General features: G+C 33.4%; 2 protein-coding genes and 1 long non-coding RNA gene across 3 annotated transcripts; 2 read left to right on the forward strand and 1 right to left on the reverse strand.

Annotated features, from left to right (window-relative positions):
- Nucleotides 1-696: 696 nt before the first annotated feature.
- Nucleotides 697-15212, reverse strand: LOC132916078 (aromatic-L-amino-acid decarboxylase). Its single transcript, XM_060975849.1, has 11 exons — nucleotides 15062-15212; nucleotides 10810-10899; nucleotides 10246-10366; nucleotides 9954-10067; nucleotides 9686-9805; nucleotides 8985-9114; nucleotides 7550-7698; nucleotides 7175-7286; nucleotides 6882-7090; nucleotides 5449-5649; nucleotides 697-4960 (listed from the first exon to the last, which is right to left on the reverse strand). The coding sequence occupies exons 2-11, from the start codon at nucleotides 10887-10889 to the stop codon at nucleotides 4754-4756; spliced, it is 1443 nt and encodes a 480-aa protein (XP_060831832.1). The 5' UTR covers nucleotides 10890-10899; nucleotides 15062-15212; the 3' UTR covers nucleotides 697-4753.
- LOC132916079 (uncharacterized) lies at nucleotides 7003-7560 on the forward strand. Its single transcript, XR_009660011.1, has 2 exons — nucleotides 7003-7111; nucleotides 7445-7560. It is a non-coding gene; the product is annotated as an uncharacterized LOC132916079 (long non-coding RNA).
- Nucleotides 15213-22694: 7482 nt separating the features above from the next.
- LOC132914460 (uncharacterized) lies at nucleotides 22695-24683 on the forward strand. Its single transcript, XM_060973595.1, has 4 exons — nucleotides 22695-23028; nucleotides 23437-23535; nucleotides 23665-23854; nucleotides 24464-24683. The coding sequence occupies exons 1-3, from the start codon at nucleotides 22780-22782 to the stop codon at nucleotides 23845-23847; spliced, it is 531 nt and encodes a 176-aa protein (XP_060829578.1). The 5' UTR covers nucleotides 22695-22779; the 3' UTR covers nucleotides 23848-23854; nucleotides 24464-24683.
- Nucleotides 24684-25072: the final 389 nt, after the last annotated feature.

Genomic DNA, 25072 nt, shown 5'->3' on the forward strand with positions numbered 1-25072 from the left:
ACTACCCCCGACCAGTATAAATAAGGACACGATCGCGAGCGAAATAATTGTCGAGCGATTACCGAGTTAATTTAGCGAGCGAGTTACGAGTAATACGAGTAAGCATTTAGTAGGCGATTAGTACGACACGAAAGTGTCACGTCGGAGACACAAGAGAACGCGAAATTAACGTCGCGGTTCGAACGAAATGGTTCTTTCACGAACAGGGTGAAGAAAATAGAACTTCGTATGCGACAATGAGATTTATTGCAGAAATCCAACAGAGGGACGGTTCAAGCGTTACAACAGCGTGGTTCGGGATGTTAGAACAGACTGACTCGAGATGCTACAACGGATTGTTCGAGCTCTGGTTTAGGAAGGTCCTTCTACCGAGGGTCTAGTCCCTTTGGAGGAGCCTTTTTAGTTATTGTTTCAACAAATGTGGCATGCAGGGTGTTCGGTCTATCTGGTTACCGAGCGGGTGGTCTTCTTGACTGTGTGACAAAAGCATTAGCGAATCCTCGTTGAGTACCTACAAGCGATTTACTTCATCGGAATAAAATCTCCTGCAAGGTCGTCTATCGAAGTTATACTTTATTTTAAGGAATTGATTTAAAATATATTGGACGGTTGCAACAGCAAACGACCGGATTATTTCTGCGATCAAAAAAACCCAACACCCACACCTCATCCGCCACAGAAGAACTCTAAGATGAGTTTGATCAGAGTAATTACATACATGTATAGTTTATTGAATCGGCATTGTTATAACGATGATATCTCGATAGATACTTTCAACATTTATGTATAGTATAGTACATTTATATATTTATTACAGTGAGTTGCGCGTCTCAAGAACGGAAATAAACGTTTGAAACAAACCTTTTACATATCGACGTAACAGGTACGTACGTACATATATTTTCTTTTATTACTTTCCGTTGGTCCCGTTTAACAACAATTCGTGTTATCGCATCGAGAAAACGTTCTTATTCTTCACGAGTGACGACAATAATATTTACGTACGTATATTCGTCTTCCAAAATTACAATTTATCCTTTTAATTACATTTATTTTTCAAACACCAACATTTTGCTGGTTTTACCATGTATTTTGAAATATATATTTATGAGCAAAAATTAGGCAATTTTTGATTACTTTTATAACATCGATCTATCATTTGCGGTTAAACGTGTATAAAAGTAAATCTTATTACGTGCGTCGTATCAACCAGTGCATGTGGTAGTGTTTAAAATTTCTTTTCATTATTTTTAAGAACGTTTGCTCGTTCGATAGACCAAACAGTGCAAAGTAATTCTAGATCTATTTATTGTCCCAGTTGCAGCACTACATTATGTTCAGAATGCCATAATTATACTCGATATTAGAACGGACATACAAATATCCGCGATCTAACGACGAACAATTAAAGTATAGCATACCTAAAATAAACTGCAACGCTTAATTCTTAAATATAAATAAATAACGATTGTAATCGCTTAATAATTAATCCGTAATTATCTTCAAGAGATAAGTGTCGCAAAACATATTGGTACACCGCTATATCTATTATTTACACACCAATTAATTAATACATTAAATCAATTCGACTCGAAGTATATTAAATTTCATGTCATTTAGTACTATTCTCATTTACATTGAGTGTAGAAATTAATACATTAATACAATTAATACAATAGGTGCAACCTGATAAAAATACATTTTGCATCTATCGTATATGTTTCATAAATATTCTACATAATTGTTGAATAATATAGATTTAATACTTCTTAAAAAATGCTTCTTGCATTTATGTTAGAAATTCTGTAACTAGTTTCGTAGTTGTAAAGAATAATATATATAAGCTTATTGAACGTTCCATTAAATAATTCGAGTATAACTATAAAGTAGTTCGAGTACGATTATGGCAAGTAATTATCGGGGAATAAAGGTGAATTGCGTAGAAGAGACAAAGATATGTTACATAGATACGTACTGTATACTTATAACTATCGTATTGATAAATTATTTACAACGTAAATATAGTACACATAATTTAATAATTAGTAGATCATATGCGAGAGTAATATATATCAGATCGACAGGATAGAACATAGAAATATAATTTACACGTTCCTTTCCATAGCATGACCTTTAAATAATTTAATAAAATATAAAATTTCTTGTATATTTTAGACAACTAAAATCGATATATTCCGATAAATAAATATTCTTGCCTGACGTCTAATATACAGATAAGATAATCACTTTATGTGACGTTATCTGTCACGTACATGCTGGGACACGAAAGTATGTTTGTGAATAAATTAAAGCATGCCTATATAGTGACATATTTTATACACTTGGAACAACTCAATTTTCCATGACTTATTTGCTCAGGATATTTACCAAACATTTAATACACGCAACGTAGACGTTTCGAACAGGAAATAACGACAAAATTTGTTAAAATATTGAAATTACTTGAAAAGTATTAACGTCACAAAGAAAGATCTTACTTTTCGCATTCTTTCTGTTTTTTATTTAACTTCTTACGCGGTAAGAAGATATTGTCCGAAACGTTGTATTATTCGCCCACGCGAGAAACGTATTTCACGTTCTTTCGGTATTTATGGGTAGAAAAGACCGAGAAAGATATTTGAAGCTAACTCCTGATATTTGTCCTAAGCAGAAATTTCCAATTTCCTCGCAATATTCGCAAAACATTCTTTGGATGCAGATAAGTAGAAGAACATTGATCGTACAACATTGAACTGTTTTCTTTATCAACAAGGTAAATCGCGATAATATTATTTCCTTTAAGGAATCAAACAACGTTGATAAGGTGAGCACGAGTTAAATTCAACAACACGCGGAATAATTCCTACTTTATATTGCACTCGGTGTCAACGACCTAATTCTGTTGATCGTTTACTATCAAATGTTATGGTTCCTAAGTAATCACACACTTTAACTTAATACAATAATAACTTCAACTTGATATAACTTTGTAGCGACACATAAGCTACAGGACAAACCATGTTATTGTTTTGCCTCGGAGTATCAACATCGTAAGAACGCGCATAAAGCAATAATAAATAAACTCCGAGCAAAACAATGTCGCCGCTACGTGTAACGGTCAAACGAAAACGAACTTGAATATTTCGGTACTGCCTCGATCAGTATAAATAGACGACCACGTTCTCCAGAATGAGTCAGTCGTACGAATCAATATGAGTTACCAGTTAGTCTCGACGGTTTCAATATCTCGTACTCTCGTCATCTAACCCAAATGACTGATCATCCTCCATACACGCTTTAACTTGATATAACTTAATACGATCGCCGATGAAAACCAACAAGAAATATGTTTTGTGAACTAAAATGTTTTAAATTACATTAAGATACTAGGCTTTTTTTAAATACTTGGCAGAAGTTCTGAATGTAACAGATATATTTGCAAGACGCTTCGGTGCCAGCAATTGCGTAACGCGTTGCTAAAGGTACATACGTATGTATATAGTGTCTTGCTGCTTGAGGAAAGCGATCTAACGGGTCTATACAACGCTATTGCTTAGGTATGCGTTCGAAAACTGGTACAAGGCGACATATAATATTGCGCTTACAGCAAATTGTGCGTTCACTGACGTGAAACGACAGTCGAATAACGATCTTTGGCGTGTTTCTTATGTGGGACTTGTTTAATATATTTCGAGGTTATTAATATTATTGAAGGGAACCTCTGTGTGTGTGTGTGTGTGTGTGTGTGTGTGTGTGTGTGTGTGTGTGTGTGTGTGTGTGTGTGTGTGTGTGTGTGTGTGTGTGTGTGTGTGTGTGTGTAACGGCTTTGACGACAGCGAGTCCAATCGGCAAGCCTTTACCGTCGCGAGAAAGCAAGAGAAAAAAATATCGACGTAGGAGTCGACTTAGGCTCGGTGCAGACGATTTGCGGGAAATCAGAGTTTGCAAAATCATATACATCGATTCAGAATTTCTTCTTACGCTCAACTTATATTCCAGATTTATGCTCCCATTTTTTTATTCGTTTATATCTTTACACATTTACTTTTTTATATTTATATTTCTATGCCTTTATACGTTTACGTCTATAAGCCCAAGAAATTCTGACTTTCCTAGCACCAATGACCTTACGAAACCATAGAACAATTCCGTTGCTTAAGATATTCCGCCTCGAACAACATACGCGTGTATTCTTCTTTCGTCAAACCGAAGAATTTCATTTCTTTGTTCGAACGGACCTGCAACGATGTCGCGTGGTAAAGTGTCTGCTCCGAGCCTAAATCTCGACGAGGAAGTATCACCGTGTAGCTGTCGTTACGTCGCGTAATCGTGCCGATCTGCGACAAACAGATGAATCGGAAAAATAGAGAATCGAGAAGTAAAAATCGAATCGCCGAGAGGAAAAAAGCCGTGCGCGGAAGGTTTAACAGTCGTCCAGTGATAAAAACGTAAGCGAAGAGCGAGCTGTGTAACCGATCGCGTTAATTAATTAAAAATACGAAGGAAATATTTCCATCATTGTCATACGTATATATATTATGCTAATGATCTTACTTTAATTTCTATCCGACTCGTCGTTTGTAAAAGTTTAGCAATTACACGTCGAGTCGCGAAATACGTTAAACAAATCCCTGTTTCTCGACTATGCATTGGTTCTTCCAAGATCGCTAACACGAAAAACGATTAAAAGCTAGGATTGATTGCAGGTTGCAGGTGTCAAGGATCGACAACCACGAGCTATCTGAGCCCGCCATCACTTAGAAACCGATTGTTCCTCGAGAACCTCGTCTGCTCTCAGCTTTATCTCTTTCCAAGAGTTTTGAATATCTTTGCTTTCGCTGTACCGCGAGCAAACTGCGAACCGTAGGAAGTACATGTCGTTTATTTTGGATGGCACTAAATGAATGTTTCCGGCGCCGTTGATCTTCTTCAATAAGGTCTCGTTTATGTCGTTCGATCCCTGCGAACGATATCACATGTCGTTACAATGGTATATTTTATTTTTGAATATTTAATCGAGATTCTTTCGTCTGATTCTTTTGACGAACGCGATGAAAATTTGGGGATTGTTACTGGCCTTTGTCGTTAATCAGAAAATTGTGTTTCGAAATGATTTTTATTAAGACGATATCGAGCATTGATAAAATAAAGATAAAAATATTTTACGACATTAGACAATTTAATCGTCATACTAATAATATTTAAAATAAACCCAGATACGTATCCCCGATTTTCTTGTTTACTATGTAACGATTAAATTGCATTTTTGTTGCATATTATTCGTTTGTTACTCTAATTAAAAGAACAACGACAAATCCGACGCGTATTATGTAGATAAAAACATCGTCGTATAATTGCAAACCGTAATAATTATCTTTCTATGATTAAGCGTGACAAGATTAAACGTGACATTCGATAAAAATAGTATGATTGAAAGACTGCTCTTACCTTTAATCGGAAACAGACAAGTCCTAATATCACTTCGGCGACAATTTCGAATCGTGGATCCGAAAGAACCAGCGCTTCGAATTCATGAGCCTGGGCAACGTGGTTTCTGATATATCGTTGAAGATTTTCGACGCCATAAATCCTCAACACGAACCAGAGTTTCAACGCTCTGAATCTTCGTCCCAATGGAATCTGCCAATGCTGTATGAAGGGTAAAAGTTCACTCTCGTCAAAAATTAATAAATTCATTCTTCTTACAAAAATGAACAACAATTCTCAAATTTCCAACAATATAGAGATATAGACAAATATAGAAACGAGATACAATGTCTTCTACTGTTGTTATATGACAACTTTATAGTAGTATTTTTTCCTACGTGTGTGTGAAGAAACTTTTTGTTGACTTCGTAATATTCGATGGATAATAATCTCTTTATATGAACGAAAAAAGTTATATTCTCAAAATTCCAACAATATAGAGATATAGATAAATATAGAACCGAGATACAATGTCTTCTACTGTTGTTATATGACAATTTTATAATAGTATTTTTTCCTACGCGTGTGTGAAGAAACTTCTTGCTGCCTTCGTAATATTCGATAGATAATGATCTCTTATATGAACGAAAAAAGTTATACTCTCTAATTTTCAACAATATAGAGATATAGATAAATATAGAACCGAGATACAATGTCTTCTACTATTGTTATATGACAATTTTATAGTAGTATTTTTTCCTACGTGTGTGTGAAGAAACTTCTTGCTGCCTTCGTAATATTCGATAGATAATGATCTCTTATACGAACGAAAAAAGTTATATTCTCAAATTTCCAACAATATAGAGATATAGACAAATATAGAACCGAGATACAATGTGTTTTACTGTTGTTATAATTTTATAATTTTATACTGTTAATATAATTTTATAATAATATTTTTTCCTACGTGTGTGTGAAGAAACTTCTTGCTGCCTTCGTAATATTCGATAGATAATGATTTCTTATACGAACGAAAAAAGTTATATTCTCAAAATTCCAACAATATAGAGATACAGATAAATATAGAACCGAGATACAATGTCTTCTACTGTTGTTATATGACAATTTTATAATAGTACTTTTTCCTACGTGTGTGTGAAGAAGCTTTTTGTTACCTTCTAGTATTCGATAGATAATGATCTCTTATATGAACGAAAAATGTTATATTCTCAAATTTCCGACAATATAGAGATATAGACAAATATAGAACCGAGATACAATGTGTTTTACTGTTGTTATAATTTTATAATTTTATACTGTTAATATAATTTTATAATAATATTTTTTCCTACGTGTGTGTGAAGAAACTTCTTGCTGCTTTCGTAATATTTGATAGATAATGATCTCTTATATGAACGAAAAAAGTTATAGTTATCATTAACGAGTTATTTTACCCTATAGTCCGGAGCAGAACCTTGCATATCGTGCTTTAGATACAGAGGATCCACATTGAAAGCATTGATAACGTATGTTGGATCCTTTAACCACATCGTCGAGCAATCAAAATTCACCAACATCCATTTGTGTGGATTAAAATTGAAGGAATCTGCCAACTCGGTGCCTTTCATTAAATATCGGAATTCCGGGCAAATGAACGCCGAACCTAACGAAGAAAATAGTTCAGGTAATAAAATTCTAGTCTCTTAACATTTATCAGTTATATTATATGTGTAATTGTTTAAAATACCAGCATAAGCTGCGTCAACATGTAGCCAAACATTCTCACGATTCGCAACCACACCCATTTCATCGACACGATCGAATGCACAAGAGCAAGTGGTTCCCAAAGTGGCGACAGCCTGTAAAATAAAAATGAAACGAAAGTCGATTTTATTCGACGAGTATAAATTTTATATTCCTTAATGAGATCTTTGTCTGAAGTTTCAAAGTGCTAAACATTCGATAATTTGTCATAAATGTTTGAATTGGAATAAAATATTTCATCTTACGATTACAGGAATTGTTTCGTTATCGCTACGGAGAAAGTACATAGTGTGCGTTTGGAAAAGCTTTGTTGGTATCGTATGCGTACGAATTTGCATACGAATACGAATGAACTTACGTAGAATGGAATCAGTCCTTGTTCTTTATCCTTACGAATGGCCTCTGCCAGTGTCTCACCGCGAAGTTTATATTTCGAATCGACTTCTAGCAATCGGAATTTTACGCCTCCGAGAAGACCAGCTCGTTCTACGGAGCTGTGAGCTTGACCTGAGCAATAAATTAATAACTGTAATAAAATATACTATCTTCATCTGGAATAAATCTAGTTATTTACTTCGTACCTAGTTTTATAAGCAATTCATCGAAGCAAGCAAATATAAAGAAAGAAACAAGGAATTTGATAAATCGTTGAATGGAGTGTTAAATTCTGTACAATTCCCACTCGGATTATTCTCTACTTATTATTTCCAAATTTATTGTTAAACTGCGAGACATTTCTCTCTCTCTCTCTTTTGTTTCAACACGGAATCAATGCATCCATCGTTTCTTTTTTATCTTTCCATCTGAATACAAACGATCCAACCGTAATTGCCACTCAAACGTTAATCCATTAGCCGAACAAAATATGCTTTAAACTTTCGAAAACAAAAGTCCTTTCCAATTTTTAATCTCGACAGTACAATAACCAATAACGATTGATCGAAGCGAATATCAATGTAAAAAGAAAAAGCATTACTAGAAAAGAATCGCAACCCCATGGGATATTCGTGATATTTCTTTTTCTTCTCTATTCGCGTCATCGATGCGTAGAAGAACTTGGAATGGAGAAAAATTAGCAAACGCCTTTTACGAAACTTTCTACGTGCTTTCTACGTGATTCGACGTGCTAACAAAGAGTCGCAGTAACAGGAGCACAGAACAGCGAAGGCGGTTAGACGTGGGTGGCAAAGGGTGGCACAGGGTTGAAATAACTCGAGTGGTTATTACGCGTTGCTATGGTGACAAAGTGCTGGCTGATGAAGTGCCGCAACCCCGTACTCGGCTTGTCATCCCATCCCCGGCTCTCGTGCCTTTGTCAAATATTAAAGAGCACCGGCCAACGTCATCGTTAATCTTGTTTACAGGAAATCACGGTAGTGCGCGACCTCGAATTTTTATCCGACTAATCGATGATCTAATTCCTTCAAAGTTATCCGTCTATATTTTTCGAATATTCGACAAAAGCGTGGAATATTAACTTCACCTCCCGGAAAGGTAGAAAATCTATTTACGTGAAATCGATCGAAGTCGTTAAAAAGTAGCTTCGAAAGTTCGTACCTTTGCGAGGCGATACATTAAGATTAAAAGAGTAGGATTCTGTTATCGAAATTGATATTTTGAACGATTTAAGCAATCCTTGCAACAAGACGAACAAAGAATTTTTTGTAAAGGTTAAATATATTTTACTCTGGTACGGGTATAAAGTTTAATTATTTCATAAATAAGATTGGAACGCGTTAGATCAATGGACCAATACTTCTGCCAGCAACGAATAGTGTGAAACAATTACTTACAGGAACTATAAGCGATTAGTTTTTCCACAATTTGGTTGTCCGTCCAGTCAGGATGTTGTTCCTTGACCTGCCTTATTTTTCTAGCCTTGGCGCCGAGAAGTGCGACCAAAGTAGCTTCGCTCGCGGTTCCCTATTATGCCAAGTTGATCATTAACTACTATTTACAAGCTGTCAATTATGCCTGAGCTACTCGTGAAATATCGATCGATTTCGTCGAGACGACGCGACGAGGCTTAAGATTCTTGATAAGCAGCCCAATGGTTGAGCAACAGGTGAATTTAACACGGAACATTTACGTTAATTGATAATTCTTTATGCGTAATATTCGGCAAAATTGTGTCACATACAAAATAAAGATATCCCAGTTTCCTGGCGCACCAAATTTATTATCTAGATTTTGAAAGGAATTTTGAAAGATTAAAAGTACTTATAGATTTTCATAATATGATAATAAATACATTAATTTCACGATTTAAATCACTAAATTATCAGTGGATATTTATGCGTTCGAAGATGAAAGTTTCAAACGTACGAAATATCTAACATATGGCACTGATTATGATATCTAGCGCGTGAAATAAATTTCTGTTTAGCTCTCACTTTCTCGTCTCATAAGAATTCGTAAAAATATAAATTTGTATAAATATTCATAACTTAGGAATGCCAGTTATTTCGCTAAAAAAGTTTTTGGATAAATTTACCTGAATGACACCACCTCCCTTTCCACCGCTGCAGGCTAAAAATTCTTTGGGCAGATCTAACATTTTTCCTAGCCAGTCCAACATTATTACCTCCAACTCGGTACAAGCAGGACTTGCGATCTGCAACAGAGAGATTTATCGCATTTTAATAAACACCAGAAATTTTCTTTATTCGATTCCAATTTTGATTGAATGAAACGTCGAAATAAAGACGATCAAAAAAGTAAATAAAAATTGAAATATTTTTCAATTAAACGTTGGCCCTTACCCAAGTGAACCCGATGCATGCGATAGCACCGCTAAGCATGTCAGCAACGATCGCTGGATACGATTGGGCTGTAGGAAAATACGCGTGAAATTTCGGGCTATGCCAGTGTGTAACCTAAACGAACAAATTTTCTGTTTCAATAAAAATTTATACCAAAATTATCCAGTATTTGGGAATTAATATTATTGCGATATTCTACGCTATAGTTTTGTATCATTTGTAACGCGAACAATGACACATTATATATATATGTAGAAAATATCGTTTATCATATTACACAGCTTGTACTTACTCCTGGCATTATCACTTTCTCGATATCTGCCATAACGTCTTTCCAACTTTCTGGCCTTTGCGGCGCCTCGGAAGGCAAAAGGGGTTTCATGTAACCTGGTTCTACCGTCGGAAGCACTCGCCTATAAATTTTACTTTATTTACAAACGCGAAGGAGAAGCTTTTAAGCTTAAATAGATCTCGATTAAGCGTCATTATCTCTAACGAAAACTATAATACACCGTGATTAGTTGAACTAAAATAAATAGTATCTGTAATCCGTTTTGTTCAAAATAACTGTAGTTAAAAAATATATAACCGATATTTTTCTTTCATGTATCCTTCGGATGAATTAGATGATCATAGATTAGAATTCAAGAAATTTAAATTCAGAAAAAAATTGTACGCGGAGTATAAAATTACAAAAGGAATAATCGAATCTGATTAACTTGCAGCTTAAAAAAAAAAAAAAAACGTTATTATAAAAGATTATGTCGCGTTACTAATCAGCGAAATCAAGGCAAGTATGATTTAAAAAAGAAATAAGGACGACGAAGTAGAATACGAAATTGAGTAAAGAAATCACCTGTCCCTGATATTTTCCAGGTAATTAGTAATATATTCTGCCATTTCCTTGGCGAACTCCTTGAAAGCGTCGGGATCCATTTCCTGTACCCTGTAATGTTCCAATATTTCGCTAGTTAGTAGGAACAAACTTCTACGTTGCATGAGAAACAACTTTTTAAAATCGGAGCAGATCTCCGAGTTGCGAGGTTGCAATGGTTGACAGCTCTGTACATGCGATACGATAAGTGGCAATTGGCATGACTAGCCTTCTCAATGTGGGTCTTTAGAATCGAGACAATGGAAGACAGTGACACGTGTTTCGTCGCAGGATGGTAAGAAAGAGAGGAAGAGATTTGATCTGTTCATAATAATCAACGTGAACGGGGACAACTTGACTCGCAAAGGAATAATGACCATGAGTCATTTTCGTGAGGCAAGTTCCGTTCGATTCCTTTCCCCTGTACAACTCGCTGTACACTGTTTTGTATTACAGGGTCCGATCCTACAACACGTTTTTCAATAGCTGCTTTCGCAATATAGTATTTTTCGAGACAGTGGAATATTCGAACAGTGGCAGTTGCAAGATTCTGTCTTTGTTATCTCGTAATTTATGTTATAAAATACACGTATGTAGAAGGTGTATACTACTTATAATGCGATGTCAATAATACTTAGAATAGTCGTTCATGCTTCATGATACGTTCGATATAATGAAAATCGCAGTGATTTATACGCGATACCGATCTCCGAGGAAAAAGTAACGACAAAACGAGATCATCGTTCCGATACTACAGCCCAGAGACTCGACTCATTTGATCAACCTGAAAAACTACTTCCACTCTGTATTTTTCCTCATTATCTATAAATTCTTTACAATTTCCATAAAAGACACATAATGCAATTACATTTATGCAATTATCTATTTCTAGTGAGATAATTGTCCGCGTGCTACAACCTACAGTCTACATCGAGACAAATTATAAGGACTCGAAGATGATATATATATATATAACATATAATGCAATGGAATGATTACTTAACGATATAAATAAGAAATATCAGTATATTTACGAAATGTTATTACTCATAGTTGTAAAAATCTTGCGATAGACACATAATTTGAAAAAATGTTTTAATCGATGAATAGGAAGTATTTTTGCTTCAAACTTTCAGAATAATCATTCCTGACGATATTTTGCAATTTTGATATAATACTATTATAATAAGATACAATAATGATAATAATAATCAAATAGCAGGCAATAATAATCATAAAGCAAATTTTACCTGTATATATGTCATAATGTCCATTCTATTTTATACTTGTTTCGAAATTAGTGCAACGCGTAATCAACAATTTTCCTTAACGTCTAAATTTCTACGAATTGTAATTGAAATTAATGATACACGGCATATGAGTAACGGAGCTGATCGAGATTTTGTTGGGTATTCCTCAACGATAAGGAAACAGGAATCCCCTGAGTATTTTCCTGTTCGGCTGTGACGTCAAGAGGTTCACGCATCGTCTTTTGCATGTTAAGCCAAGTAATTGTATGTTTGTTCCATTGTACTTTACCATTATAACCTGATACACGTGATAATTTTCTGTTTTTCTTTTTAAATTTAGAATTTGATCACGAGAGAAAATGAAAAAGACAGATTGGTTCTATTTAATTATTGCCTAGATTTATAAATCAGCCGACACTCTGAAACATTTCATATCTTTATAATATTTGGTCTAGATCAATCATGACCGATTATGGTTTCTTCGATTCCCGCGGTCGAACAAGGTCGTTGTTATTATATTCTTGTACAGAAAACAAGCTTTTACTTCTTCTTACAAGTTGCCTAACGAGAATTACTCAACTCTTCCACCTTCCAATCTCTAATTCCAATCTCAATTTACGCCGTTCTGGTGAAAGTCAACGATTTGGTAACGACGGGACGTTTTGGATAGATTTAAATTCATAAATTTTTATTAATATGCACACTCCACGTAAGTCAAAAAATTGAAAATGAAATTGAAATTTGTATGTTTCCAATACAGATGTCATTTAAAACAAGAAATTCTTCGACATTTAGCACGTACGTTTCCGAGAGTAAACTTGAAACGTCATTAACTCTAATGCGATTTTAAGCAAGGTTTAAAAACTTACTGGCATTCATAATCTAGCTAAGGGCGAATAATTAAAATTATACTTCACAGCTTGTATCTCGGGATATCAAGAAGCATACAAGAGTTTGGTATCTGTCACTTAATTGACTCGTTAATTTAATTACAAATGTAAAGGATCGCAGAAAATGTTTTATTCTGAATCTTTTTCGTTCTACCATATTCGCAAGGAGAAATCCACTGATGTTGTCGATCTTTACGCAATGATCTCAAATAGCGCAAATTCTTTTACATTCTATGGTGCAACGTTCCACTGTATCGTTTTATATTTTCTTGCAGAACAATAGAATCTTATGAATTTTAACGAACACACTAAAACCGACTGTGATATAGTACAGTCAGGAGAAGATATCTTACAAACGTGCAAAAAGGTTCGATGAAAGAATGAATTCGTTGAAATAGACTTTTTAACCAGTTGCAAAGTAAATCTGCAACGCAATAGTTGTTAGATCATAAATAAAAAATATGTACATGGTTTCTTCTTGAATGCTGCTAATAACGGTGTTGTGAAATTTCTTAAAAGATACGAACGAGTACTATAATAGTCTTTAAATAAACACGAAACGAACAACTACATTGCCAAAGTTGAAACATAATAAATTTGAAAAAAGGAACAGCCATTCGAAATAAAGAGATAATTACAAGTTTAATAACTTGACGTGTACGTAAACAGATGTGATAACGCGCGTTTGTTGATAAATTACCCAAGAATATAGTAGATTGCAAATGATGTAGTAATTGATTTCACGCGATTTCCACTTCTTTCGCTATTTTCATTTTTATTTAAATTTAAACAATGTTCACTGTTATTTTTAACATTCTTAAATTTCAACACGTCTAGTTTTGCACACGAATCTTCCGAAAGTGGACTACTTGAATAAATCTATAGTGTACACTGGCATGAAAACTAAAATTGAACTTTTTAAATGATTGTTTTTTTAATTATCGTTTACATCGACCATAATAAATACGTGTTTTAAAAAGAATCATCGTTTGAACATTTTTCAAATATTGCAAAATAACATGTTGGTCCATTTTAAACGATTCTTACAAGATTTTGAAAATATCATCGGTCAATCTCTCAGAAAGTTGACAGTAGATTTAGAACAACTTTTACGAATTTTAGCAACGCGATTTCATTTCGTAATGTTTCATATTTCGGCACGACTAGTGCTCGCATCTGTTAAAAAGTTACCTCGCGAAGAAAATCGTGTTATCTCAGTAACAAACGACGATTCTTCAAATTGCTCACGGTAAATTAAAACATACTTTAACATCGCGCGTGGCATTCTTGACATTTGATGGCGAACGAGTCGATTTTAATTTCACTGTTTACCTATATGCTAATAATTATAATCAATAGTGTATTACTAATACTCGTCTCAGTAAGAATTCCGTTGCATTACATAATAATCTTTTTTAAGCACAATCAATCTATATATATACTATTTACAAAATCAAAACGATCTCTCATCTATCTCTCTGTAAATATCAAGGTAAACGATTCGATGTTAAATATTTTACACTGAATATTATAGTTAGTCGGCTAGTCGTAATATAGTCGAACGTGTTGATTTAAATCTCTTCTTTCATCATCTTTCTTACAAGGAAATATCAAATAATACTTCAATTATATACAACTATTTCCAATATATCGATTTAAATTCCTGCTCTTAATTTTCACCAGAGATTTAATTGTCCTATGGAACGTAAAAAAATTACAGCGTTCAAAATTATCGCGTAAAAATATTCTAATTCATCTTTTTTCCTTTCGTTTCGAATCTAAAATTCCTCTTCTCGAAACAAACAACAAGACTGCGAATGTTCTTTCATTTATGTAGCAATTGTATCCGTAAATGTACAGAAACACCAAGAATATCCACTCGTTGCAAAATTATTGCCAGTTATAACGACAAGGATAATAATCCGGATAAATTACTCATAGCAAAATTAATAACAAATTACATCGTAATATCGATATAACGCTAATGAAAAAACTAAAACGAATCTTCATGCATTCTTCAATTCTATGCATACGAACATAAATTTCCAACATTCACAGTCTACGAATACTAATAAAAATGAAAGAGCGATATACCAGGCTTAGACGTGATTGCGGTACGGGCACTTGACAGTTGACTATCCACGTGGATTCGGTTCGCGTCGAGTTAGGGAAAATCCGTGAGCTCGTTCGAGCAGCTGCACGGTCCACGAATGTCCGAGTGAAATTGCCGTCTGCCGTCTACGTCGTGTTGCTTTATGTACCACCCCACCAAGTACTCGCGCCACTCGTCGGTTCCTTTCGACTGATCGCGATTACCAGCTGCGCAGGTAGATCCGCGTACTTCGTCCCTGAATTGGCGATTCGATCGATCCGGACACTAAGCCGGGGATCGATAAGCCAAGTCTAGCGAGTTTGATTAGAGTTGGTGCGGCGATACGCGAAGTCAGGATTAACAACTTCGTTAATTGTTCGATGCCAGTCGAGTGATTTCTGACCGGGCCATTGTAACTCATGATTGCCGGTTGGATTGCTTCAGGATGTTGGAGTATTTTGTTACAATTTAATCGACGATCTCGTTCGTAATCGTGTAATCATACTTCTCGAAGATTGAACTTATTTTGTTAAGCTTCGCTGGGGATTTTGTCGATAGAGAGTGGGATTTTCTGCGATGAGTTTTATTGGACTGACAATGGGTCTTGTTCGTGAAGTGATCATCGTTGCTGTGCATATTTATTGGTTTAGTGCAAGATTCATTTTAGAAAGCCAAGATTCATTAGTTGGAATATTTTATTCCTGGTTTTTATGTTCCATTAGTTGACGAGATGGCTCTCGTTAATTTTCTTATTATCTCGACACATGTTTGTCGATAAATTGTGGTTTGGTGTTTTGCAAAAGTTACGTATGTAATACCGAACCACATAAAAAGATAATTTTGGTAATATAGCACTGACTCGTAGTACATTATGACATTTTTAAATTTTCTTTCCCCAGAGATCTTCGTTCATTTTTATCACATTGATACGGATATACTAAGTTTCCTTGTAATTTGAATATCCTTCCATGGACTGTTAAAAATTCTTATTTATCTAATTTTCATGAATATATTTATAGAAAATAGCTTATTAAAAATATCTTACTTTCAGTTAGTTCAAAAAAAAAAAAAAAAAAAAAAGAAAGAAAAGAAAAATACTTAAAGATTCTTACTTTAAATACCAAACTCTATCAAATTGAATCATCAAATTTCAAAAATATTTATAGTTCATATACCCGTTATTGCCGTTATACGCGAGTTTTCGAAAAGATGATCAAAGATCAGAACTAAAGCCGAACGAAATACACAGAACGATAAGGTATCTTAGTACGACCTAATAGCGTAATAACGTTTTGAAACTCAAAGGTAGCTGTACCGAGGCGAATTATAACTTGATTTCAAGTTCGAAATCAAGGCGCCATTCAGACAGGACAATCGAATTAATACTTTCAAAGTCGGCGCTGTTTCGTTGAAACGGATATCTTGTAAAATTGTGTCCTCGAAAAAAGTTTTCCTCGATACGCGACAGTTATTTATTCGTAACAGTTTCAACTTTTACGATACTTGTATCCTACGTGAAATTATATTTTGTATTATCTATCAAAACTGTTCAATTAGATTGCGAAGAACCACGCCTAAAAGGAATTAATTAGAACGATGATTGAATAGACAAATATGTAATATAAAATGTGAAAGCTGCAGTATAATGAACACATGATTTGACACTCGGGTAAAAAGAAACGATTATCAATGAAAAATCTGCAAATTAATATTTGAACACAGCCGTAATAAATCTAGCAACAGGTAATCATGTAATGTCAAATATCAAAGTACCCGAAAATAATAATTATCAAAATATTAATTGTAAATCAATGATGTATATATAGGTGCATAATGATACGTTTTTTTAGGTGTTACATATATACAAAAATTTGTTAAATTCTCCCTTCTCTCGTAATGAGATTTATGCCAGAAAAACTTTTGCGACCAAATCGAGTATAAAAATTATTTCAATTTTCTTATTTTGATCTAGTCGTTTCTTCGCATATTGCTTCAAAATTAATTATAAAATTAAATCAACTCGTAACGAATTCACGATCAACCTAAGGCAAAATGATTTTAGAGGTACCATTGACCCAGGTTATGTAAGACGCAAAATGTGTCGACGATCAACAAGTTGTTCGAATAGGAGAAAACCTGTAGCTTCAGAGTATACGTTGGATCGAGTAGCTGTTTCCCCGAATTAGAATAATTATTAGTATCGTCTACTCGTGTCTTTCATCGAACTAGGTCGTTAATGAAGCAGAGGTAGCGGGTTAATTTTAGAACTACGTCAATGGGATATACGGAATCCTGTCTCGTTCACTTCCACTTTTATTTCCAGTGCTTTTCCCCTCCACGTATCGCGCAAAAATGTCCCCTGGAATTTCACACGAAACAGCGTTGACTCATTCAGATGGAAACGGAAAGTCTGAGGTAAAGCGCGCGCGTCATTCCAAGATCCTGATGCACGTACGTATGTGTTGTGAATTACGTTCTTGACTGGATACCTGGGATATCCCGGAGGTTTTACAATATTTGTATTTGGATTTGTGTTGAATCGAGGAAAAGATATTCCGTTATAAATCCGTATGTTTTATGGTCAGAAAATTTCATTAAAAATTTTAGATGAACGGAAATCTAAGAAATTTAAATTTTGCTCCAATTTATTACATAATGGTTCCTAATTTATTACTTTCGTATTATTTTATTGTATTATTATATTTTATATATTATTTTATTTTAACCATTACAATTCGTTGCACTTTATAATTATATTATTATATATTTATAATAAATTATTATAAATATAATATTGTATATTTATATACATATAATATATATATAATATTATATATAATATATATAATATTATATATAATATAATAATAATATTATTATATATTAATTATAAATTATTCGTTGCACTTTATGTAATAATTTCGGAGCGCCTTTAAAAATATCTATTTATCATATACTTGCTCTTTATTGTAGTTTATCATCTTCATTTATTTTTACTTACTTCAATATACTACAGTTTACGTAATAACTACCAAGCATGCGTGATAGAATCTGAGTCATCCTACGATAATATCAATAACATTGAGAAGTTCTTCGGCAGTATAGAAACATACCTAACTGGTTGGATGGTTATAGCCTATGCTACTGTGTTACAGATCTACTTTCATATCGAGACCTTGTATTAAAACCTACCTAAGTGTATTGCTAATGTCGTTTCTTGAAAATACCAGTTTATCAATAATATCTCGATCGTTGATTACGACGTTGAGAGGACGTATTTTGAACGTATATATTCAAAAATTAGCGTTTAGTATCTCTTAGTATTATTATTTATAGCATTAATATCGATAATTGTATTATTCTGTATGTGTAATTAAATATATATTTGATCAGAAGATTTCATGTTCCTTTTTTGTTTCATATTTTTATATATATTTGATATACGACACATATTCTGATACACAATTAACGAATTTACGCATAGTAACTCGTATCTTCTCAATTATTTAATATCTATGCTTCCAAAAATGGATAGGTCAAAGGGTGAATTTATTTCTATTTCTCAGCAGAAACTTACTTTATTTAACTAGAAACTTAAAGTTAGTCTTATAACATATTTTTTTTTTTTTATTTTGGTTATTTTACAATTTGTCTTTATGGACATTTGGTAAAGTGTTATATCTTGTTGGTGAAGAAAAAAAATAAAAATAAAAAATAAATATAGCATGTGGGCGGCTACCCCCAGCGGGGTGCCAGCTTCGTTTTTTCTAAGTTATATCTTTTATGTTATAACATATAACACGCAACGAAAAAGATTTATTACAAATCAGTCGTAGCGATCGATAAAACGTAATAGAAATTCACTATAACGATCCGCTTTGACCATTACCTTGACGACGTATTAATTCCCACGAAGAATAATAGATCACGAGGTTAAATCATGATCCGACGAGTGGTAGAATAATGTATAAATGCGGGAAAGGAATGGCTGGGTGCTTGTTCAAAGGGATTTCTGGATGGTTGAAAGAGAAAAGAGGGTAAAGTGGCCGAGTTCTCATCGAGGGAGGACAGCAGAGAATTCTTCTTTCTCTTCTTACCAACTTTTACTCGAGCGAGCTTCCTTCTGTGCCTTCAATTTTCCCTGTTCGATTCGCCACTCTTATTCAGTCGTCGAAAAGCTAAGAAACGAATGTACTTTTCCTCGATACACTGTGCCGTCGTCATGGCTACCATCGTCTTGGATAATCTTCTGCCTCTAAGGACATGTTCTCCGTTATATCAGGCCATTTTATTTCTCAGTTCGACAAACTTATTTCCAGTTAGTAGTTTAGTTATGCGAGAAGTACGAGCATCGACGATCGATGGCATCAATTTCGAAAATTTGTATCGATTAACAAGATCAAATAAATTTGAGTTTCGTTAAAAATCAGGTGTTTCCATGAAAATGACCTCTTTTTCGTCGCATCAACAACTTAGCGTTTATTTAAAAAATGATAAAAGAGTAGAAAGGTACGATTATAGATTGTTACATAATTGGCAACATTTCGAGCAATTTAACAGCTTTTGTATCGATTTATAATCTTTTAAATTGTCCTTTGTACTGGATTTTATATCGAATTGCAGTCTACATAGCTCTTTTATTGCAGGATGAATTTATTTTTAATATGGCATTGCACAATTCACAAAACGATGGCTGTTCTCCCTTAAGGATACGAAGATACATGGTTTTAATGCTGTACCTTAATTCTAGAAATTATGACTCGATTAAAGTCAATTATCAAATTATTATTTGCTCTTATTCGAAAGGATTCATTTACTTCAGGGTAAAATTATTTCATTTTCTCTTCTAACTGCCCTTTTGGATTCCCTCGGTCGATTCTTATAGCGGAGAAAATGTCATTAACAGAGAGAAGGACTCGAGCCTGGAAAGACAATTTCCTGGTGTCTCATGGTTCACCATTTCCTTTGACTAAAGTTGTTCGTCTATTCTGTACCGCAAGAATCCACGGGCTTTGTGCCATCATATTCAGCCCCCTCTTAACAGCTTTGATCACTCTACTGCTATTAATATGTCTCTGTTTGACATTACTAATCGTTACAATATCTCTTTCGTATAATTGGAAAAAATGTATAACATGGTTTTTGTTCAGCGATTATGCTAGAAAGCAAATTAAAAAAGTGTACGTTCGTATGAAATATTTCATACGGTGGTTATATTCGATTGAAATTAAAATTAAAGCTCGATGGAAGTTAAAACGTAAATTTCAATATTTTGATTGAACATCGAAATTTACCTGAATTCAGATTGCGAGAAATAAAATATATCAAAGTAATTGGTTAAATTGTTTTATAAACGAAGAAGATTTTGTTTTTCAATTTAATATTAGAATTTTAAAAAATCAATATCATCATCGTTTTTATATTTTCACTAAGTTTCCATTTGAACGTTTTAAAAGTTTAAGAAAGTCCGATGTTAATTATGTTTGCCAAGATTTGTTAAACAATATATATTTAACGTTACATTTTTTGTTATTATAATCATGTTAACATGATTAACGATTATACCTAGGGGAGTCACGACGCAGAAGAAATAGTGTATTATTCGCAGCCATTCATTCTCACCCTGGCAAGAGGAAAAGCTATCGGTAAATGTAATGCATTATGTATGAGTGCGTGATATTCAAGTAAAACGGCGCCGATTCAGAAAATGAAGCCTCTTTAAGAATCACCACAGTCAAGGGTAATACCTATGAATGACTTTTTCTTTCCTGCACTTATTTTGGTAAAAAGAATGTTTGGCTATTTCTTTTCTGTATATAAAATATATTATTTCTCCGTTTCGTTATTAATTCTACAACAACGATATGTTCTTTTAATTCTAATTCAAATTCAAAATAAAATTAAAATTCAATTCTACAAGTACCATTATGGTGTTTGTGATTAATTGCGTATAGTATAAAAATAAAAAGAAGGAAACAAGAAAAATGTTATGATTTAGAACTGACAGTAGATATAAGAAAATTTCTAACACAAGGAAATCCCATTAATTTGAAACGCAAACTGTGCTCTGAAGCACATCTCTAAATCCGTACTTATGTACCTACATATATACATTAAATTAAATAAATTAAATAAATTTATAGAAATGCAAGATATGGAAATCTTGGAAATCCAAAATAAAATTAAAATTCAATTCTACAAGTTCTATTATGGTGCTTGAGATCAATTACGTACAATATAAAAATAAAATAAGGAAACAAGAAAAATGTTATGATCTAGAACTGACAGTAGATATAAGAAAATTATTTTGGTAAAAAGAATGTTTAAATATTTCTTTTCTCGAAATATATTATTTCTCCGTCTCGTTATTAATTCTACAACAACGATATGTTCTTTCAATTCTAATTAAAATCCGAAATAAAATTAAAATTCAATTTTACAAGTACCATTATGGTGGATCTGATTAATTACGTACAATATAAAAATAAAAAGAAAAAAACAAGAAAAATGTTATGATCTAGAACTGACAGTAGATATAAGAAAATTATTTTGGTAAAAAGAATGTTTAGATATTTCTTTTCTCGAAATATATTATTTCTCCGTCTCGTTATTAATTCTACAACAACGATATGTTCTTTCAATTCTAATTAAAATCCGAAATACAATTAAAATTCAATTCTACAAGTACCATTATGGTGCTTGTGATTAATTACGTACAATATAAAAATAACAGAAAGAAACAAGAAAAATGTTATAATTTAGAACTGACAGTAGATACAAGAAAATTTCTAACGTTTAAGTTAGAAACGTCAAAGTTCTAACGTCTAAGAAAATTTCTATGGTTAATCCCATTAACCTGAAACGTAAACTGTGCTCTGAATCACATCTCTAAATCCGTACTTAAGTACCTACATACATACAATAAAAATCCTCATAAATTTATAGAATTGGAAGATATACAAGACTCGAATATTGTCTAACAAGTTTCTAATGATAAGGTACGCGAATCTTTCGTTCCAAGTTAGTATACTTTTAAACTGAAAGTTCGTAATTTTCCTGTAGCGAAGTATCGGCGTGAAATTGTCATCGCTCGTTTTCTGCCACGTCAACAAATTCGAGAAGGCGTTGAATTTTGTTGTCTCCTTAGAATAAAAGTCATAACCTACCTCGTTGATGAGAGAAGAAATGTACGAGAATGTTAAATTGACGGTGTAGAAAATTAATTTACGAACAATTAAAGTCGCTGTCTCTCCGCAGGTAAAGGAGAATTATTTGTTTAATGTAACACGTCGTTCGCATATATGTAGCTTTCCCAAAGAGATACTACGTCAAGAAGAAGAACAATACGGAGAAAATTATATTCCGCGCGTTATTTCCTCATCACAGATGCATTCTTGGATTTTACAGACAAATGTTTAATGGTACGTCGTCGTTTGCTCTCTGCCCTTTCTTCTTTCAATTGCCTTACTTTCTGTCTTTGTCCAACAACCGCTCAATGGTCTTTTTCTTATATTTCTTAAGACTTCTTTTCGTGTTTGATCGAAAAGGACGTCATTCTAGATTCTTACAAGGAAAAAGTTTCAACATAAGTCGTTTTTCTACTTTTTGATAAATTTTCTTTACGTTCCAGCTTTGGTTTTCAAACGACAAGACATCCTGAAAGATTATGGGAAATTAATACTATTTACGGCAATAACGCTATAAAGTTTATTATCAGGACATGGATACGTTGAAGGAATATTTAGGATACATCAATCCTCATTGGGTAGCGGTGGTAGTAACAGGAATGTACACTCATCTTCGACAAATTTGCATAATTGGCTTATGTTTCGACGAAGACAGTACTCCGTTCGATCCGTCTTACGCGTCGGTGCTTTTCATATTTTCCGTATTGTGCCTCTTAGCGGAATATAGACTTTGGCCTAGAACGCTTAAAGAACCACCTATTCAACTTCTTTACATTTACGAAGTAAGTGTCGGTATTTGATGTTTTAGCAAATCTAACGATCTTTCAATTACAATTTTGTACACACGTTAAGCGCATGTTTCACATACGAGGAGCTCGGTGGAAAAGTAGCGTAAGTTTATTGTCCTCCAAAAGCAGCTTTCTATGCCTTGTATTATAATTGTTTTAATGTTTAGAAGAATCTACATTAGAGTTTAACTTTATCCATTACTTTGTCAAACTAAAGATTTTGTCAATTTATACTTACCATTTTCCTGCTCAACTTCTTATCTATGAATAACGATAAAATTACATATTCGCATTATTTTATATTTTAAATTATAATAAAAATAATAATAATGACATGAAAAAGATAGTAAACGATATAAAAATATTTTATACAATCATCATGAAACATTTATTTTTGTTTAGATGTTGGTTGCAGCATTGACGACAAACTTAACCACACGTGCTATCTGGGTTCCACTCATGCACGTCATCTATTGTTTAACCCAAGAATCCAGTAAATGTGTGAGTTTGTTAACATAAAAGTTACTTGTTATTAAAATTCTATGGGACTAGGCAACGTTCGAAATGTTTGCCGTATCTTTGTAATCTCCGTAGTTTACTCTGTATCGCGAAAAAAAATTGTTCTTTCAGTTGCTATGGTTGAACACAGTGTTGGGATTAAGTCGCTACTCGTTTTTAACTGAATTTGCATATTATATGGCGAAAGATTGTGCTGCAACGCATATGGCTTTCTGTATGTCCGTATTGTCGTTTGTTTGGATGCTGGATGCCACCGAATCCTTGGACGCGATTTTGGACACTTGGGCCAAGTAGTGAACCAGTAATGTTTAGTTTTATAAGACACTTATGTCGTAGAACGATTTAAACATAAAATTTCACGGTTAAACGACGGAATAGTTATTTAGTACAGGTATTTAACTTGACTACAATTTAAAAATCCAGACAATTTAAAGAATTTAAGTAATTAAAATTATCGTGTACGGTACACGGTCCAGTAATTTTGTTCTTTTTTCTTTTTTCTGCGATTCTTCTTTTCATTTTTCAGATTGAAACTCTACGCATTAAATTTCCAGGAAAAGAATTTCAACAGTGTACAGTATTAGCCCAATTTTCATTTTATTTTCTTAGGGATATTATTTGTCATTGTACGATAGTTATTCTGGCTTACTAGGAGGAACGATTGGCGTACTTTGACATAATTTCTTAGAATTAGAATTAGTCAGAAACTCCTTAGTTTACGAAATTAAAAATTAATCAGCGGGAGTCAATTTTATTTAAATCTGCAAATATAAATGTAACACGAATACAGAGAGGAGAATTTAAAACGTGTCCCAATATCGCGTACTTGAAAGTCTACACTGTAAAGTTGTCAACAATTTTTCCGATAGGAATAATTTCATCGTAATGATCATACATCGTTTGTACTTAGGGAAAGAACTAATGGACTATTGGCTCTCTGTAAATGTAAAAGGAAAAGGATCAGTTTTGCAAATCCAGAAGTGACAGATTGGTTTGTATATAAATTTATGTGCAGCACAGATTCCCTAAGTAAATACAAGCAACCAGAGATGTAACTTATAGAATTTCGTTGTTTCGTATTTATCTATTGTATAACTTTTTACATTTATCGATGTACGTGTATATTTGTAATAAAGTCTATTTTTTCATACTGCAATTTTAATCATTTCCCATGAATCGTACACATACAATGCTTCTGTATTTAAAATATCCCTGATAAATTTATATCGCCATATTAAACGTTAAAAATGTTTGCAATTATTACATTTACAGTATTATTTAAGTGGAATAAATATTTAAAGATCAAAGCTACCATCTGTTTTTTCGATTATCGAACTCCAATAATCGAAAGGTAATTCGTACAATACGTCTTGTAGATTAATTTGTGAAATACGTTTTAACGAGTTCTTTTTAATAATCTATTTGAAATATTTATTTCGAGAAAGAAAACTAGAAAAAAGAAATGGCAAAGTTGCTTCATACTATTTGGGCACTCTTGCTAAATATTTTCGGACTTCAG

This window comes from Bombus pascuorum, chromosome 1 (assembly GCF_905332965.1).
Source record: "Bombus pascuorum chromosome 1, iyBomPasc1.1, whole genome shotgun sequence".
Lineage (NCBI taxonomy): Eukaryota > Metazoa > Arthropoda > Insecta > Hymenoptera > Apidae > Bombus > Bombus pascuorum.